This window comes from Phragmites australis, chromosome 1 (assembly GCF_958298935.1).
Source record: "Phragmites australis chromosome 1, lpPhrAust1.1, whole genome shotgun sequence".
Classification (NCBI taxonomy): domain Eukaryota; kingdom Viridiplantae; phylum Streptophyta; class Magnoliopsida; order Poales; family Poaceae; genus Phragmites; species Phragmites australis.
The window spans coordinates 15,865,801-15,885,275 of NC_084921.1; the positions used below are offsets into that span (position 1 = coordinate 15,865,801).

At 45.0% G+C, this 19,475-nt stretch overlaps 2 protein-coding genes across 2 annotated transcripts; both read right to left on the reverse strand.

Moving 5' to 3' along the window:
- Positions 1-1,576: 1,576 nt before the first annotated feature.
- Positions 1,577-2,522, reverse strand: LOC133931369 (protein trichome birefringence-like 38). The gene is made up of 3 exons (XM_062378239.1): positions 2,353-2,522; positions 2,094-2,252; positions 1,577-1,889 (listed from the first exon to the last, which is right to left on the reverse strand). Exons 1-3 carry the CDS (start codon positions 2,520-2,522, stop codon positions 1,577-1,579), a joined length of 642 nt encoding a protein of 213 aa, XP_062234223.1.
- A 15,764-nt stretch (positions 2,523-18,286) lies between these two features.
- On the reverse strand, positions 18,287-19,111 carry LOC133931378 (protein trichome birefringence-like 38). The gene is made up of 2 exons (XM_062378252.1): positions 18,753-19,111; positions 18,287-18,584 (listed from the first exon to the last, which is right to left on the reverse strand). The coding sequence occupies exons 1-2, from the start codon at positions 19,037-19,039 to the stop codon at positions 18,287-18,289; spliced, it is 585 nt and encodes a 194-aa protein (XP_062234236.1). The 5' UTR covers positions 19,040-19,111.
- Positions 19,112-19,475: the final 364 nt, after the last annotated feature.

Sequence of the window (19,475 nt, forward strand, 5' to 3'; positions counted from 1 at the left end):
GGTTCATCCCGGATTGGGGTTTCTGGATCCTTCTTCACGCGAAGAGAAAATATCTACATCGGTTCTTTTCACCCCTCCAAGAAAGGACCCTATTTGGTGGCCTATAAATAGAGGACATAACCCCACAGCAAGGTAATCAAGAATTGCATGAAGAATATGCCAGGTTAGGGTTAGACATAACAAGCCACGACCCTCAGTGAACCACCCTTAGTGAAACCCGAGGTGTTGTTGCATGAAAGGGAGCACTGTCGCATGACACATGTCAAAGTATTGAGTAAGGGGGCATCCTAGCTAACGGACCCCACGAGGGATTTGCTGACCAACGGGGATATTTTCTGAACCCTGACCCATCGCGCGACCATGTCCAAGCTCGCACGACCAGTGCAAGACTTGCGTGACCAGCTTCCTTACGTTATTATGAGATCTCATGATTAGCCCTTGCTGGTCACGAGGTCAGTCATTACCTAACCCATCTAATCGCATATATTACTATCTACTCAAGTGTTTTCCTTCTAAGCACCACATCCAGTGAACAAAGTCACAACCGGTGTGGTTGGGCACTGCCCCGTCCCATAGCATTAAATGCTACGGATGGGGTCTTGCGGGCCGGTGCAGCACTGCACGGCTGATGAGACAGGATCTGCAAAACGACTAGACAAGTGGGTGGTTTTTATGGTAGACTCGCAGGGCGTAGGGACAGGATAACTTAGCAGATGATCTCACGGTGGACGATAATGGGACAGGCCGGGTGGCCAAGGGAGGCAGGTGTGGAGGCGTTACATGGTTGGGATAAGCACTCAAAACTCTCAGGGTAAGTTAGGCTCAACCAATTCTCCAGGATATGATCCAAGAATAGAATATCTAGCTAGACATGAGCCTGCTAATCGGGGTTTACTTGTAAATTCTCTCTCTCTCTGGTACATAAATAGAGGAGAATCCAGTTTGTAAGAGGAGGATGAGTAACCGATTCACAAGCACTTATAACAAAATACACATGACGTAGAGCTGTTATCTTTTAGGAGGCATGAACCTGTATAACCGCAGTGTTCTTGAGTTCAACACACATATATCGATGAACGCATATCTTAAACATTGTTCATGCACCCTTCAAGTTCAGAATTTCTCACACTCACCTCAAGTTCAGATACACACACAAATATACATATCTATGTGTGTGTGTGTCTATATATATATATATAGACCAAGGCAAACCCGCTGGTAGCTTCAGTGCCTCGCGTAGGTGTTCCCCAGTGCGCAAAACCACTCCAAAACAGCTTCTATTTGCGATTCCGGCTTCCACCGCCGCCGGCTCCACCTCAAGCGATGATCTGACACCACTCCGACGAGCTCCGGTCGACAAGGACCCCTCAAATGAGTCCGCCATCTTCCATAGATTCCCGGCATGTACACCTTGATGAGCTCCCATCCACGCACGATACGCACGGAGCTTGGCTATAAAATGCATCCTTAACTGCTGATTTCCTTTGCGATGTATTTACAAACACACGTATAGGATTTCATGTTTCCAATTGAAATATTTAAAAGGAATTGGCAGTCAAATTTTCATTAAGTTTGACTACATGTGTAATGACTGGCTGGTGAGGGCGGCGTAGAAAAGGATGTTCCAGGTGTCCGGGACGCCGGCGACGCACCAGTGGGTGCAGTCGGTGCCGAGGCTGTCGCCGTTGTACTTGGTGGTGTGCCCGTCCTTCCTCAGCTGCGACATGAAGGTGATGTCCAGCAGGTACACCGGCTTCGCCATGCCCGCCAGGACTCTCCTCACGATCGCGTCTTGCGGATTCGGTTGGCTGTGGTACGCCGCCGTGTTGTTCAGCGGCCGCGTCTCCCCCATGCACGTCTTACCCCAGGGCGCCCCCCATTCTTCGCCCCTGCATGGTTGTCACCTTGTCAACACATGGCAGATCGACTCGCACAGCAAGTGCTTGCAAATTGCCACCCATATATATGTGGACTTGCTACGTATTAATGATTCAATTCATATCTACGGATGCGCTGCGAGCATGTAATGGGGATGAAGCTATGAAATGATTGTGTGCATGATCTTTCTACATTCTAGAAGATTTGCTTCTTACTTAAGGTGAGAGGGAGAGAACCCCTGGAAGAAGACTTTGGTGCTGGTCTGCACGAGGTGGGCGTCGATCCATCTCGACCAGGTTTGCAGCCCCTTGGTGAAGGCCTGCGTCCGGTCCATGTCCTCCACTAACGTGTTGCCATCCTGGATGTAGTCCCAGCTGCAGCGGAAGACACGCAAGGTCAGACACCTAAAAGGCCTACCCGAGTCAAAGAACATGGCCGCTTTGGTTTCGAAGAGTAAGGAGGAGGAGCTCTCACCTCCTGCGCCCCCACCAACGCCACGAGCCGAAGACGAGCACGTCGGCGCCGAGCCACTTGCGGCCTTCGTCCATGGCGTCGAGCTTGAGGATGCGCCCGGCCTTCTTGTTGGCGATGTCGACCAGGTAGTGCGACAAGTAGTACGCCAGAGTCACACTGTAATCCTGCATTTGCCATTCGTCGCCTGAGGGTTTGTCTATAAATCTTTCACATGATTTCCACACCTAAAGAATTAATTCGTTTTTCCATGTTTTGGCGGTCAATATCATGACGCCAAAGAATTTGCCGTCGGCGTACAAGAGCTGAAGTCCTTTGTTTCAGCTGTAGCTTTTCCAACAGTGGCAAATTGCTCAATAATAAATTATGAAAATTGAAAAATAAAAATCTGATGGGAGGATGACATGTAGATCTTTTGAGACAAGAATGATGTGCTCCTAAAGACGACTCTATGAATGGTCTTTAGACTTTGGAGGACTATATTGATGTGCCATATATGCGCACTAGCACAACCCCATTAGTCAGATCTATGTTGAAATAGAGTTACACTTCAGTTCATATTTTTCCTAGGTGTTGAAACTAATGCATGCATCAAATACTGCTTCCAAAGTTTCAAGAGACATCTGCACCAAACTCGAGGATGACATGTGGCGTGTAGACCAGAATGATGCAATTGTGAAGACAACTATATTTTAAAGCATACAGTAAAGAATCGGCTATTATAATAAGATATGATTAGTCTCCGATATGATTTCATCTTATCTACATGATTATTTGATATTCAAGCTATTATAGATCTATATAAATAACCTACGAGTTTCAATATAGTACATCCATAATTACACAATATATTCATCTTTTTATATGGTATGAGACATACGTCATACCACCCCTGGGAGATGATCTGATCTCTATGATCTCTATCAGGACCTGCACAGATAAATCAGTGTTTATGTCGCCGATCTATATATCGGTCACCATCTAGATTTTTCCTCGATCATCTTAAGATTGGGGTTTCTCGGTTTTTTTTTTATCATAGATTGGTTTATGTCGCCCCGCTAACCTAGTGATGCCCCTCGGCTCTAACCTCTCCGGTGTCTCCTCTCCTTCAATGTCGCTTTGGCGTGATGTGCCACCTTCATTGACGTGGCCCTCATCTAAGTCCTTCCGAGCGTCTCTTCTACATGTCACCACCACGTTTGATTAAGGTTGTTGCCCTGTCATCCACGAGCATGAGGCTCGCACTACTAAGAATGAGGCTATCACTGCATGCCCTCCCATACATGTTGTAGCACTGGCGCTTGTTAGAGTAAACGGAAGAATCACCAATATCGTCAAGCCAAATGCAAGATCAACACACCAAGACATGACATTTTTTAACGTGGTTCAATCATCTGCCTACATCCTTAGGGCATGACTACGGATGCTCCTTTTCAATATTCATCTATTTTTCATACTACAATTACATAGGTGGTGTCCAATATTTATATGCCCTCAAATACAAGTTTGACTACAATTCTATTTCTAACCATATAATTTAAACCAAAGTCTATCTGTAACCAACCTTGTACACATATTTGACACAAAACCCAACAAACTCCACCTTAGACAAATATGTACTTCAACCTTGACGTTGTCATGTGTGAACCCTCGTGTACATAGACTTGAGTCATCCAGCTCTGCTTCTCACCTCGAACAGCCTGACAAGGACACCTCGCCGTTAGGAATGAATTCGACAAAGTTTACATCTCCCTCCTCCATAACTTCACCCATTAGTTTGTACTGATGAGCTCTTGCTTTATCGCCTATTATCATAGTCTTGTCATCCATGCATTACCTTTAAGATCTTATCTGGCATTGCCTGATACAACCAACATTTTTCATGCAAAATTCCAAGCAAGATCAGATTTCTCCTAAGTAGCACCTCATGTCCATCATATATCTTCAACTTGATGTTGGGAACTCCCATAACATGATATCCTATGTCATCTCCCAAGTGATCAATAGCAAGATCAACCTCAGCTAGGGGTGTAATCTGATCATATATGAACGGATATAGCCCATCCTATATCCTATCCTATTTTTTTTTCTCAAAGTCAGAGTCTGGACACAGATAGCGTTGGATAATTATTTCTTCATCATGTATCCTATCATACATTTTTTTCTCAGAGTCGGAGTTGGAGCAGATAGTACCGTAAACTTTCGGTTAGTTGGATAGATAAAAAAATTTCACTTCATTTGTGTCCCAACATAACACATTAAACATTATAGTGGCACAATCAAAGTAAGCATAGAGAGAATGATCGCTGAGATGTGAAAACAAAAGTATTTAGTATTATTTGTCTATGGATGTGTGACAATCTACCTATATATTATCATATTTTTAAGGCAAAATTAGGTAGATACCATCGCAAAAGTGCTCATATTAGAAAATACTATCGGTGTGAGAATGACATGTGGGTCCACACCGATGGTATTTTCCAACTTTTGCAACTTTTGTGATGGTACTCAGCAAATTGCCCCTATTTTTAAGTAAAATCACAATAGATTTTCTCTTAACACCTAACATTCGAATACTTCGAACGGATATAGTCATCTTGTATCCTATCTTATTTTTTTCTCAGATCCTAAGTCGGACATGGATAGTGTTTAATAGTGTCGAATAGCTATTACTGTATCCCATATCTGCTTCGTAAGCCTTCGGACGGGTGAGAAATAGTCGTCCCGTTTTCACTCCTACTCTTAGCATATAACGAGAACCACTCATTCTTTGGATGTCACATGATATGAACTTGCAAAATCTATCAACAACAATTCACCACAAAACTTTTCACTTGATAGTACGAGAATATGATCACTATCACTCTCTGAGTCATCTTTCTTTAAAACCATAACATTTGCCACACCCTTTTTTAGTTTCGGATAATCTTTCTTCATATGCCCCCAATCTTTGCACTTTAAAGCACCGTGTCCCATTCTTCTTCTTTTTCTTGTCAGTCTCCCTACCTCGATCACCCCTGACTAGCAAAGCATCTCCCGATGAACCCTCACCTGCATTATTCTTCCTCCTTTGATCATAAGCAAACAACGCCACAAGGATATTATCTACTTTAACTACGTCTTTGCCATACGTCAAAGTACTGACTAAATGCTCATAAGACCTTGGCAAGGAACACAGAAGAATAATCACCTTGTCTTTATCATCAATTATCACATCCACCTTCAAAAGGTTAGCTACAACTTGATTGACGATGTTTATATGGTCAGTAAGATATGACCCCTCCTGCATCTTCAGCTCATACAATTTATGCTTCAAATACAGCTTATGGGTCAATATTTTGAACATGAATTGATCGGCCAATTTATTCCTAATCTTCTTAGGTGATGACTCATGTATGACATAGTACATGATTTGATCAAAGAGATAACTTGATTGTTGCCGCCGCTTGCGCTTGCAGTTCCTCCCTCTTGTCATCATCTACCATGGTGGGCTTTGACTCTTGCAAAGCCTTCAGGATACCCTACTGTGTCAGTAGGTCCTTAACTCTTGCCTGTCATAGCCTGAGATTGCTAGTCTCATCAAAACTTGTCACATCCAATTTGGACGCCATCGATGCCATTTTCCTATGGCAGCAGATCGCCAAATCCCTTCGCTAACGTGCACTTCACGTGTGCTGAATGCGCCGCCGCACACTCGTCCTGCGCCCCACTTGCATGCGCCACCATGCACATGCCAAAACGCGTGTGTGCCACCTTGTGCACTACCTACGCACAATTCACCGCTCTCGAGCCCCATCGACAACTACGCCACATGCATACGATGAAGTCGACCCACTTGATCGCCGCCTACCATTTGCCGTTAACCATCGCAAACACCGATTAGTTCATGAACAATCCGATTACAATTTTGTACTAGCCCCGTGGACTCCCTCTTTCCTTTGTTTGTTCTACAGCTTTTGTTACTCGCCCTCTATTATTTATTACCTGACCAGCCACTTGAATGATTCCAAATCGGTATAAATTCCCAATTGAACCGACAGCTATTGGCCCTCATGTCCCCTGGTCGTTGCATAGAAAACAAGTCTAAGTCAATCATGGTCTTCAATTTTGGTTCCGTCTGAGTGCTATTTCTCTTCAAACCAATATTAGTGACATGGTACATGATTTCATCAGAGAGATAAACTGATTGTTGCTGCCGCTTGTGCTTGCATCTCTTTTCACTTGTCACCATCTACCATGGTGGGCTTTGGCTCCCGCAAAGCCTTTAGGATACCCTGCTGTGTCAGAAGGTCCTTAACTCTTGCCTGCCATAGCCTGAAATTGCTAGTCCCGTCAAACCTTGTCACATCAAATTTGGACGCCATCGATGCCATTTTCTTGTTGCCACAAACTGTCAAATCCCTTCGCTTACGTACACTTCACGTGTGCTGAATGTGCTGCTGCACACTCGTCCATGGCGGCCGCCGACGAAGACCTTGCGACCACGGTGGCATCCTCCGCGGCGACCACAACCAAATCCACGGCGATTGCGGCTGGATCCATGGCAGGTGAGGGCAGATCCATGGCGGGGGGTGGCCGGTTCTACGGCGGGGGCGGGCGTATCCACGACGGGGGTGGCTGGATCCACATTCCTCCCAAGGCGTACAAGCCACGATGGCTGATAGGTTCCACAACCTGCCACCCTCGGTGCTCCGCCTGCTCACCACGCTCCTCGCGCTCGGCCCGGTCGCCCGCGGCACCACCGCTGTCGGTGACATGGGAACCGGGGGTCCTCGAGTCCCGAGGCCAGAACAGCAGAGTGCCACGTGGCGCCCTCCCTCGGGGGTTATCTCCCCGAGGTCCGAGGAGACCAAGTTTTAGGAGAGGGTGCTCAGGGCCATGAACAGTGGTCCCCGAGTACCCAAGTTCCCCGATGACCCGAGAAGACCAAGTACCGGGAAGAGGGTACTCGGGGCCATGCACAGTGGTCCCCGAGCACCCAAGTCCCCCGACGACAAGAAAAGCCAAGTTCCGGGAGAGAGTGCTCGGGGCTGCAAACAGTGTCCCTCGAGCACCCGAGTTCCGAGAGGACCCAAGGGAAGTCAGTTCCGGGAGAGAGTGCTTGGGGCCGTGAACAGTGGCCCCCGAGCACTCGGTTCCCCGAGGACCCGAACAGTCAGTTCCAAGAGAGAGTTCCGGGAGAGAGTGCACGGGACCGTAAACAGTGGCCCCCGAGCACTCGGTTCCCCGAGGACTCGAACAGTCAATTCCGGGAGAGAGTGCTCGAGACCGTAAATAGTGACCCCCAAGCACTCGGTTCCCTGAGGACCAAGAGAGGGCATATCCGGGAGAGAGTGCTCGGGGCTGCGAGCAGTAGCCCCCGAGCACTCACAGTTCCTCGAGGGCCTGAGAAGTCTTTCGCCGGTGGTCCCCACAGAGGCTCAGCGGTGAGGTGTCAACTGGTGAGAGGCCTGATGCTGCATTTAAGAGGGCGCATGGCCTGTCGCTTCCAACCACTCTCCCCATGCCTACTGTCAGTCCCTGCCACGGCCTGGCAGGGAGGCGCGGGGACATTTAATGCATGGGTCCTATCGCGCGTCATCCGGCGTGCCTCAGGATAACGTCGCAGAGCTCAAGGCACAACGTCTGCCGCCCTGCTGTGTCAGGCCTGCTCTGATCGGGCAGGCACGCCGGGTTGCTCGGTGGCTGCCCGGTGGGCCCTCCCCACAGCGCCCGTTGAAAAGCAGAATGATGACGAATAAGACCGGACAAGGGCGCGTTTTCAACCCTCCCTGTCACCTCGCGCAGCAGCCCATGATAGTTGCTTTCCATTTATGGCGCCTTGGAACTCGCACCATCCTTTTTAGGCACGTTACCGCCCCGGCGGGTATATAAGCGGGGCGGATTCCCTAGAAGAAGGAGGACAAGTCTAGAAGTCTCAAAGAACACAAGACATGGAACAGACAGAGAACACATAAGACAGAGACTTAGATCAACCGAAGAACAAGGAGCACGCAGCTCTAGACTTAGACAAATATTCTTTTAACGCAGCAGATCCTCTGAGAGACATTCTCAGAGTATTTATAGCATATACACAGGAGTAGGATGTTACGCTCAGTGTGGCCCAAACCTGTCTAAAAATCCCCTGAGCATTTACTCCTTCCTGCATCTGATCATTCCACCTCCACCTATATCTCATTTACTTTCATTTATTTTACCCACAAAGCGGGTTCAGAATCATTCCCGACCGAATCTCAAAAGAGTCCCTCCGAATACCCGCTTGAGGAGTTCATCCTCCGATCGCCGCTCAGCCCCTGCCGAGCAACATACGTACATGCAAACTGCTGCTGCTTCTTCGGTTCTTCTTCTTCAGCACATCTTATGTTTCCCGACTGCTGCCGCAGTTCTTCACCACACCGCCGATGCCGTGCGACCTCCTGTCTCTCCCCGTCGTGTACAAGGAGGCGGTTGCGGGTCCTGCCGCTTCTCATGATGTAAGGAAGTGAGAACCGTAGACTTGGAAAACCAGACGCATTGCATGGCGCCGTTTCGTTGGCTCATGAGTTCTCTGATCCTACGTGCAGGCCGAAGCTGAGACAGCGTTCGCAGAAACGGAAGGACAGCAGGCAGAACGCCGAGGAGCAGCAGTCAGATGAACCGAAGGTGATCAACAACGGATCTCCAGACAAAGAGGTGCAGCACAAATTGACACCCTTAAATTTCTCACCATCTTTTACCTGATTGAACATGCATTCAATTCCGGGGGGAAATTAAACTGTTTCTTGCGAAAGTACTGTGTTAATTGCTTCAGGAACAAATAATCCTTGTTCCTAGTAATTTTCTCACTGATGACTGGATCTCTCGTGGTCTCTGTTGCTCACACTTGTACAGGAGGAGTGAATAACTGACTCAGCAAAATCTGGCTAAGAATCAAATGTTCTTTTCTTGTTTGTGCAGAATTTGGAGTCACAATTTTGTTACCATTGCCATTTTCCTGCAATTAACTGATCTTTAGATTTACATTGATGGGCTAATGGCTACCATGAGTAGTTAGTTGCATTACATGTGGGATTAATAGCGCATTAGCAATACCTCTCTGGATATTCACACCCGCACAATTTTCACCTCATGTTCCTATTGGTTGCTGCTCAACCAACTACTGTTATTATGGCCTTTTGATCAATAAGGCTTTTAAATATACCATCTGTGAGTAGAATGGTTTCTTTCTACTGGCTGTCCGGTCATTTTTAGTGCTTTTTCCACGATGCAGAGTTCTTTTATTGAAGCTTGATCTTGTGATATGCTTGCTTTAGTAATCAACTGAGCCATGCCCATCATCTTGAGCTTGGCAGCCTCTGTTGCTTATGGCCTTTGAATAAGGCGAGTTGTTTAGAGGTTGTGTTATTATGGCTGTTATGACTTAAGTGTTTCCATTTGCAGTCCATGTTTTTCACTACTGTGATCGGTTTAATTCAACTGTTGCAATAGACTAGATTGACTTTCTATTGGTTTGTGAATGTTTTCACCACTTTGTTGGGATCCATACCCCAAAACTGATTGTAGGATCTAGTGAAGGTGGGGCAGCTGTATTCAAGCTGATGTACAATGGCCAGTCTGCTTGTTTAGCTCAATCTGCTCTGTTAAACACAGGCATCTATGTGAGTTTGTTGGTCTTGATGCTGAAATGGAGATCCAGTAGCACTTTTTTGAGGTAGGATTTGTAGAAGAAAGCTTTATTTCATTTACTGTAGTAGTGATTATTAAGTACTTATTCTTTACACAGGTTTGCGATATACATGTACTAGCTCAGCATTTAAGTTTGACTCAATTTGTCAATCATGATTTGTTTATAACTAAGCCAAGAACCGGCATGAACCGAGTTATTTTTTTTTTACACGAAACTGGCTGACACAGTCCATTCTTTGCTGTGCCCTGTACTTGTCAATTTGCTAAGATCAAGTTCTTGATTTTGGAACTTTTTCTACTATATAAAATATGTGCTGAATCATCATGATGTTCGTGTACATAAGTGAAAACATCATTTCACTAGTATTTGTTTTGATGTTTCATGTCTTTGCTTATTAAGTGCAGGAGGGAAAAAATGTGGATCATTTTTTTTTTCTTTTCAAGTACAATCATGAGTGATGGGTCTGGATTAGACTTGTCACGGTTGTGTGTCATCTTAGTGATGTGTTTGAAATGACAGATATAATATCATTACTAGTGAGGGTTATGACTTATTACTAATGTAGATTTTTAACGTAGGGTTTGCCACAGGATTGGAGTGCTCCTAGATGTAGTACGACTAAGCACAGCTCTCAACTTAAGCTTATAGTGCTAGAGATTCAATTAAAAATAGCGCATCAGCCACTTACACATACTCACTATTATTCTCTCATTGCCTCTATTAAGTCCCTTCACGACATGCTAAAATCTAGAAAGACCTATACAGTTAGGACTAACTAATCTGAATTTTACCTTAATATATCAGAAAATATAGCTTATCTGATATAGCTAGAAACATCCGAAAATATATCCAGCATTAATACCAGAACCTTATACTTTTGATTATCGAAACTCTTACATCGGAACCGATGATCATCTAACAATACGTTTAGTTCACTACAATTAATATGGCTCCTAAGTAAATTATCTAATTTAAACTAATTAAACCTTGTATACTTAATAAAATCCCTAATTATTTATAATTATTACCTACATCACTATGTTGTAAAGTCTACGTAATCAAAACTACCGTACTCTAAATATAACTAGATACCTTATGGCTATCCTATCACGTTAAAATATATCTTTACAATAAACTACAAAAGACCAAAAAACCTTATTTCCTGATTACTATGCTAAATCCTAGGTCTTATCTAATGTAACTATAATTTTGTCGCTAAATCCTAGATCTAGTGATATTTTAATTACCAATAAAAATAAAAGTCTAGAAAAATTTATCGAAAACCGAGATCTAAGATGTCTGCATATCAAAAATAGTAGGAATTTACCGTACTACCACCCTCTGCTCCCCCTCTTTCTGTTTTAGAATAAAATTGTAATTTTGATTGAATTTTAGCCCTTTATAGGGGTAATGGGGGTGGAGGGCTGCGAGGTGGGTCCCCGCCCCCTTAGAGGGCGGTAAGAGACGGTACGCCAAGGGTGGGTCCTAACTGCTCTCTCATGGGCAGTAAGGTCTAATCGCCTTTTGAGAGGGCGGTAAGGGGTAGGTGGTGCTGATCGTGCCACCATGACACTCTTATCGCTATCTGAAAGGTTGTAGTTTTTTTAGGCAATAGGTGACTATTCATGCAAATATTTTTTGGCAAGGGTATATTTTTTTTGTTAATATTTATTCTAGAAAATATAAAAATAAAAAAGTCCACACTGCACGCCACTGGCTCAATGGGCGTCAAACTCTACTAGTCGGGTCTTCGGCTCACCTCCGTTGGCCGACTGGGCCACGAAAACCCTTAGTAGATTCCCGCATGGGCCAACGCACCATGACACGCCTGGGCTTGTCTTGACCACGTGATGCTCCTCTCGTGGGCTGACACCCCGAGCCGTCCAACTAGGTTTGAATTTTTTTTATATATTTTTTGTTTAATATTTTAAAAAATAAATGTCGTTTGAAAAAATTGCATGTGTAGGCTATCGTTACTTGTTCAACGGACGAGAACAAGATGTTGCTCATTGAATGAGCGAAAACTTGTGGGCCTCGACGCTCATTACATTAAATAACTGGAGAGAGAAACATCTCACCCATTCAGTGGGTGAGAACTTGGTCTCGCTCGCTGAACAGGCAAGACCTTTGTGGCTGTGACACCGAGCGAACCCACTCAAAAGTTCTCACTCATTGAATGGGCGAGATCTTGTGGGTATTTAATCTAGCTCTGCCAGCCCTGTCGACGCCAGTCGCTCATTCATACCAACATAGCCAAGAGGAGAGGAGAGAAGAGGAGGAGAGGGGAGAGGGGGAAATTTTGTGGTAAAACCCTGTCGAAGGAAAAAGGTATGTTTTTTTCTATTTTTTTACAAACCCGGTAGGATAGCCACTAGTGCTAGGTTTTAACATAGGTTAGATGTTAGATCTAGAATTTTTTTTACAAATCTAGTAGGATAGACACTAGACGTAGGTTAGAATGTAGATCTTGTTTTAGAATTAGGGTTAGATATAGTTTAGTGATGATATCCTTTTTATACGCATTTTTTAGCAATTAGATATAGTATTTAAACATATGTTAGGTAATAGATGTATGATTTGGACATAGACGTATGGTTTAAGGTGTTTGATGTAGCGATCTGGAAATACTTTGTTGCGGTATAGATTACATATCGGGCTATGTTTGTAATCAATTTTTCATTATAGATGTAGTTTTACATAATTATTTCTGCTTTATCATAATAATGTTACTGTTTTTGTCGATGGTTGCCAGGTATGTCGGATATGTGGTAGTTTAGGATATTTTATGGGTATAGTGAAATATTATATGGTCCAGAAGGGGTAGTACTATCCGTATTTCACTCAATGGACAAGGGTATTTCAAGACCTATACATAAAAGTGTCGAGCACTTGTATGCCTAGTTAGTGCGGGGTTTCAAAATGGACCTTGAGGTTCAAGAGATGACTATTAACATTTGTGAGCAACTGAGTGAAAGATGATGTGTACTTGATGGTGTACCCCGCTCTGGGAAGATTCAGTGTGAAAGAGGTACCTGTAGGATGTTATGTACAGAGGTTGGCCTCTTATGTTGCTTGTGTAATGGAAGAGTAAGGAGACAGTGGGGGAGGTGTAGGGTGGGAGGTACATGGAGGAGGAGGGTGATAAGGAAGAGTATGAGGATGATGTCAATCCGGATGGTACACATTCATAGGAGTATCCGACTGAACCGACTGGTAAGGCAGAAGAAGGGGAACGAATCCCTTCTCTAATTGAACAGATGGAGTGGGATGATCTTCAGATTGACGAATTCCCTGAGTATGACATCTCGAATGATGAGAGCGATGATCTTGTTCCTGTGGACTGGAATAATCCCAACTTCAACAATCTTGTAGTGAGTAAGGGGAATCAGGTGGTCTGAGAGTATCGCAAAATGAGATGATCCAGGGTGCTAGGTATTCTACCAGTCAGGCCATGAAGGATGTAGTGACTCAATGAACGATATCGCTTCAACAATAGTTTTATGTTGTGAAGTCAAGCAAGAAGGAATATGATGTCAAGTGCGTAAAGACGGGTTGCCCTTTGTGGGTGCACGGTTTTAAGAGGAAGTGGGTTGACTATTGGGAGGTGTCGATTGTGGTCTACCATACTTGCATGATGGACGAACTTGAGCCCAACCACATGAACATCATCTCAGCCTTTATCACTAATATGATGTACGTCCAGATTGTGAACAACCTGAACTATGAACTAGGGTCTATAATCAAGCAAATTGAGGAGTAGTATAAGTACACTATCAGCAATAACAAGGCATAGAGGGCAAAGAGGGAGGTAATTGAGATGAGGTTCGAGACCTACGATGCGTCATATGACAATATGCCATATTTGCTGCAGACCATTGCTCGAAGGAACACGGGGATATTTTATGACATTGATCATTACTTATTGTTGTCCAAACCTGGCAAGTATGTCCTGAAGCGACCTTTCTTTGCATTAGGAGCATGTATCAAAACTTTCAAGAATTGTCGATCTATTGTATGCATCGATGACACTTTTCTTACTAGCAAGGACATGGGACAAATCCTAATGGGGGTCGATGGGAACAACCAAGTTCTACCGTTGGCTTTTGCATTTGTGGAGAGTGAGAACATCAGCAGTTGGTATTGGTTCATGTACCGTGTGAGGATGATAATTGTTGGTGCTCGGTCGAACGTGTGCCTTATACATGTCCAACATGTTGGGATGCTTGCGACAATTAAGGATTTGCAAAATAGAACAGATGATGGCTTGATTGGATCTATGTGATCAGATCTGCAGAGTAGGTGGTGTATGAGGCATTTGGGTGCAAAGTTCTTCTGCCAATTCAAGAACAAGAAACTCATAAACATGTTCAAGGGGCTATGCGGTCAGGACCAACAACGAAAGTTTGATGCTCTTTGGAAGATACTGAATGAGCTGACAAAGAAGCAAACACATGAGCGTGGTGGGAGGCCTGTGAGCAAACTAGAGGATGAACCAGTACCTTTTGAGGCCCTACCGACGGACAATGAAGCTGGCAACATGCGAAGGACCGGGTCATCTACCAGGTCATTTAGCGAGTGGATTGAGAATGAGTTAAAATAGAAGTGGGCTCTTCTCTATGATACAAACGGGGCTAGGTACGACATTATGACTACAAATTGAGCAATCTATAAAGAGCATGCCAAATGAGAAATCCCTAGGGTCCGACGGTTTTATGGGGATCTTTTATAAGATTTCCTGGAACATTATAAAAGAAGATGTGGTAGAAGCTAACCTAAGTTTCTACAACCTAAATAGTCTAGATCTTGCTCTCATGAATTAGGCCTTCATCCTTCTACTGTCAAAAAAGAGGGAGGCTTTGAGGGTGGCCGATTACCGTCCAATCAGTCTGATCAATTGCGTCTCTAAGATCATAACAAATTTGTTAGCAAACCGTTTGGGAACAGACTTAAAGATATCAATCAGCCAAAGAGCATTCATAGAGAAAAGATGCATTCATGATAATTTCATCTACGTCCAAAGTGTAACCAGAGAGCTACAAAGATTAAAAAAAAACCCCAGCTTTGTTCATTAAACTTGATACCTCAAAGGATTTCGATTCCATAAATTGGCCTTACCTGCTTGAAGTGATGCAAGCCTTAGGTTTCGGTCAAAGATGGAGGAGGTGGATATCAGAGCTCCTAAGAACATCCACATCTAGAGTTCTTCTCAACGGATAGCCAGGACAACAAATTTGACACGCCAAAGGCCTTCGTCAAGGGGATCCCTTGTCGCCGATGCTTTTCATAATAGCAATTGATCCTTTTGCAGAATTTGATAGAACTTGCCGCAAAAAAAAAAACATCATCAAACCAATGCTGTCGCGAGGGCTAAGTTTGTGATGCTCTTTATATGCATATGACGCGGCCATTTTTGCTCGTGCGGACACCTTTGATCTCACAGCTCTCAGCCCGATCTTTTTGGTGTTTGAGAAATGCTTGGGATTGGCAACGAACATGCATAAAATAGAAATTTACTCAATTCGTTGTGAGAGAGATCACACGGAATCGCTTATGCATAACTTCATAGGGAAGATTTGTGAATTCCCTTGTCGCTACTTGGGTCTGTCGTTACACACCAGAAGGCTGAAGATATCAGAAATCCAACCAGTGATTGACAAGATGGGAAGCAGGCTACCGGGTTGGAAAGGCAAGTTCCTATCCTTGGCGGGCAGAGAAACGCTAGTTAAGATAGTCATGTCGTCACAACTGATCTATTTTCTTACAGTGTTCCCTCCTCAAAAATGGCTCACCAAAAAGCTCGACCTCATTAGAAGAGCGTTCCTTTGGTGAGGTGATGAACCGAAGAAAATCAAGGGGGTACCTGGTGAACTAGGATATGGTGTTCATGCCAAAGACACTTGGAGGCCTCGACATTTTAGATTTTCAGAGATTCGCTCGTGCTCTTCGTCTTAGATGGTTATGGTATAGTTGGAAAAAAGAGGAAAGGCCTTGGGCAGAAATGCAACTACTTTGTGATCAGGCGGATCCAGATCTGTTCAGCGCTTCAACCGTCGTAACCCTTGGAGATAGCAAGAAAACTCTTTTTTGGCAATCTAACTAGATCAATGACCAAGCACCGAAGAATATTGCACCGAGTATTTACGCAAAATCTAGAAGAAAGAAACAACTGGTTTGCAAGGCGCTTCCCAATCATAATTGGATTGGTTGGATTGGTCCAATTGAAATACAATCGGAGCTTGATCAACTGACACTACTCTGGGAGAACTTACACGGACTGTGCATTACCGAAGGCTCCTAAGACTCCATCACCTGGAGGTGGACTGAAAACGGAGAGTACAATATGAAAAGTGCATATCACATACAATTCATAGGAAAGTTTAGAAGGCACGATATGTCAAACATATGGAAAGCAAAAGCGAAACCCAAGTGCAAAAACTTCCCATAGACCCTTCTCCAAAACAAAATCCTAACAAGAGACAATTTGGCCAAACTAGTTTGGGGGGGGGGGGATTCTACAACTTGTCGTCTATGTGATCAAGAGGACGAGACGACCACTCACCTGTGTAAGGATTGCACTTTCACCAAAGAAACTTGGCATCTGATAACAACCTGGTTCGGTCTGGAACAAATTCCTCATATGGCCTCTTTCCAGACTATTTAAGCTTGGTGGCACCAAGCCAATAAGTATATTGACCACGACCATAAAGGAGATTTCAACGATATTGTCATATATTTCTGGTGGCACATTTGGAATGAACGAAATAGAAGAATTTAACAAAACCAAACGTTACTTGCACATAGAGTAGCTTCTCTGATTAAAGACCCCGTTGATGTTAGGAGAGCTGCTTGGAGGGAGCAAGTTGATGGTTTAAACGAAGAATAAGTTGTTTTTAGCGCTAGGCTCCAAGTAGTTGCTTATTTCCCTACTCTTCATGCCTGTGTGTTTTTGTTGTCATACCTCCGGTTTCTAGTCTGTTTCCCAAACCGAGAGATGTTTGTTTTGGACGCAGGATGCTGTGTTTCCTTTGTACTTGACTTCTCTCTCTCTTTTTCCTCTTATATATATGAAAAAATCAGCAGAGCTGCTACGGTCCCTTCGAAAAAAAAGATCTATGTTGAAATAGAATTACATGACCATTTTGTCGCCATAAATCTTTTCTATCTTGCTGTCGCATCAGTTTAATTAAGAGATCAGAACTTTTCAATTCTCTCACATTTGCATACAAGTAGCAATTAACTGTCATAGGAAAAAGGAGGGATAGTGATGAAGGCATACACTATAAAGAGTGATGTTTCATGGATTCCACTCTTAGCACGTGCACCCCTACAGGCGTATACATGGTCAGGTCAAACCACTAATTTCATCTCACTTCCACTGATCAACACACGGGAAGAAAAGTACTTCAAATTTGTTGTAACAGATCTAAACGCCTGACAAACACATTTAGAATACGTAGCAGCACGTGCCACGAACATGCATGTCACGCTAGAGTAGACCTGTAGGAGTGTAGGGGGGGTAGAGAGATCCCAATCTCACGGCCACCGGTTTGCCATGTTGACCTTCGAAACGCGCGGCCAGCGCAAGTGCGCAACTTTTGCCGATGCGCGCGCGCTCACCTACCCGAGCATCGTATCGCCACGGCGCACTCGCCGATCAGCCAGCAGACAGCACCGGGTAGACGCACGCACCGCGCATAACCTCTCCAACTCACGCAATCCACCTTCCCCGACGCAGGCGCCCGCTGTGCATATGCCAACAAGCTATAGGCCCCGATTGGCCGCCGACCCAACTCCGACCTGAGTAGGGATGGTAATGGAGCTTTGTCTTCTCATATCACACGTAGCGAATTCTTTTATTGGAGGATAGGTAGGTTGAAAATTTGATCTCCGCAAACTTAGATAGAGACGGAGGTATGAGAAGACGTTCTCCGTCCTTACTCTCTACTATATCCTTAATATTTACATATACATATTTTTTTATATAAATATACAAATATTATATTACGTAGAGAAAATAATAAATTACTTATATATTTTTTATCTAACCTACGATATTTAACTCATCTTATATTAATTACTCTCATATACGTCAATAAATTGCTTATTTATACTATAGATATATTGTTAATATATAAAAATAATTACCTATAATTTAATTTAACATCTTATTAAGAATTCGATCTTACGTAAAATTCTTTGTAGGAATAAAGATAAGAGAAAAGTCCTCCGATAACGGGGACAGGGATGAGAAGCATTCGCCCGTTGTCATGCCTAGGCCCGACCAACTGCCGACACTTTACCGGACAATCTGATAACTAAGCTTGTACGCACTGTCAAGCGATCACGAACAACACAGGGCGAGAAAGAACCGCGGCATGAACGTACCTCGAAACGGACCGTCATCGAGGGGCTCTCCCCGCCGGACGCCCACGACGCGGTGGTCCGGGCGCCGGGCACGGCAGCATGGATCATGCAGAGCAGCGACTCGTACTGGTTCGCCACCAGCGAGTCGCCCACGAACACGACCTTCTTCCCGCGCCACATCTTCAACAGCTCGAGCCCGTCGAACCTGCAGGCAAGGAACGAATCAGCACAAGTACGTCAATCACACAAACAGTCGCAATCGCGCAACCAGCAACATGCGCCCTGCACGTTAGCAGAACGCACGGACGCCATTGTTTCGGACAGAGAACGCGCAGAAAGCTCAAATGGTATGCTGCCAATGGCACGAACGAACCTGGGCAGGGAGCATGGCGGGTTCGGCCGCCACCGGTACTTGAGGTACAGTGTGTCGGGGCGGCCGAGCCGGCGGCAGTCGAACTCCTTGCGGACAAATGAGCAGCGCGCCGAGTCGTACAACGGGTACGACTCGTCCAGCACCCAACTGCCTGTGAACACGTCGCACGAACCGGCGGCCGCCGACGCCGTCCAGTGCCGGTTGTTCCGGGCGATGGTTTTTGCCGTGACGGTGCAGGCGGCCAGGAGGACAAGGACGGTTGCGGAGAGCACGTACCGCCGCTTCATCTTCCTGCCAAGTAGGAGACAGCAGAGGTGACGGCCGGGGCTGGGAGCCGAGGGAGAAGGTCTTCGCTTTTTCTTTGTACTAGTTGTGGCACTAGGGTGTTGCCAACTTGCCATGGATGGATGCTAATAGGGGATGAATTGATTAATTAGCTCGCTGAGGTGGTAACCCGGTCGAGAAGCTATATTCAGGGTGGATTTCTATATTATCAGAGGTCCTCAGAGGTAAAGATGTTTAAATGAGTCGTATCTACTGAGATAGTCTGAAGCACGATACTGTAGGTCTAGTCCGGCCCAAGGCCCTGGGCCGTGCCTGGACTGAGCGAGCAGCATGACAGGCTGGTATGGCCTGGCCTATATTTTTTCGGTCGACACGGGCACGGCCGGGAAGGCATGAGCCCAGCCCGAACCGGCTCGGGCACACAGCGGCCTAGGAGGC

Excerpts from the sequence above, each read along its gene's own strand:
- LOC133931378 (XM_062378252.1), bottom strand. The coding sequence starts at position 19,039 with ATGAAGCGGCGGTACGTGCTCTCCGCAACCGTCCTTGTCCTCCTGGCC. Across the intron at positions 18,585-18,752 it reads CCGCCATGCTCCCTGCCCAG|GTTCGACGGGCTCGAGCTGT; the intron begins GTTCGTTCGTGC and ends CCTTGCCTGCAG.
- LOC133931369 (XM_062378239.1), bottom strand. The coding sequence starts at position 2,522 with ATGCAGGATTACAGTGTGACTCTGGCGTACTACTTGTCGCACTACCTG. Across the intron at positions 2,253-2,352 it reads CGTTGGTGGGGGCGCAGGAG|CTGGGACTACATCCAGGATG; the intron begins GTGAGAGCTCCT and ends CTTCCGCTGCAG. Across the intron at positions 1,890-2,093 it reads TTCTCTCCCTCTCACCTTAA|GGGCGAAGAATGGGGGGCGC; the intron begins GTAAGAAGCAAA and ends ACAACCATGCAG.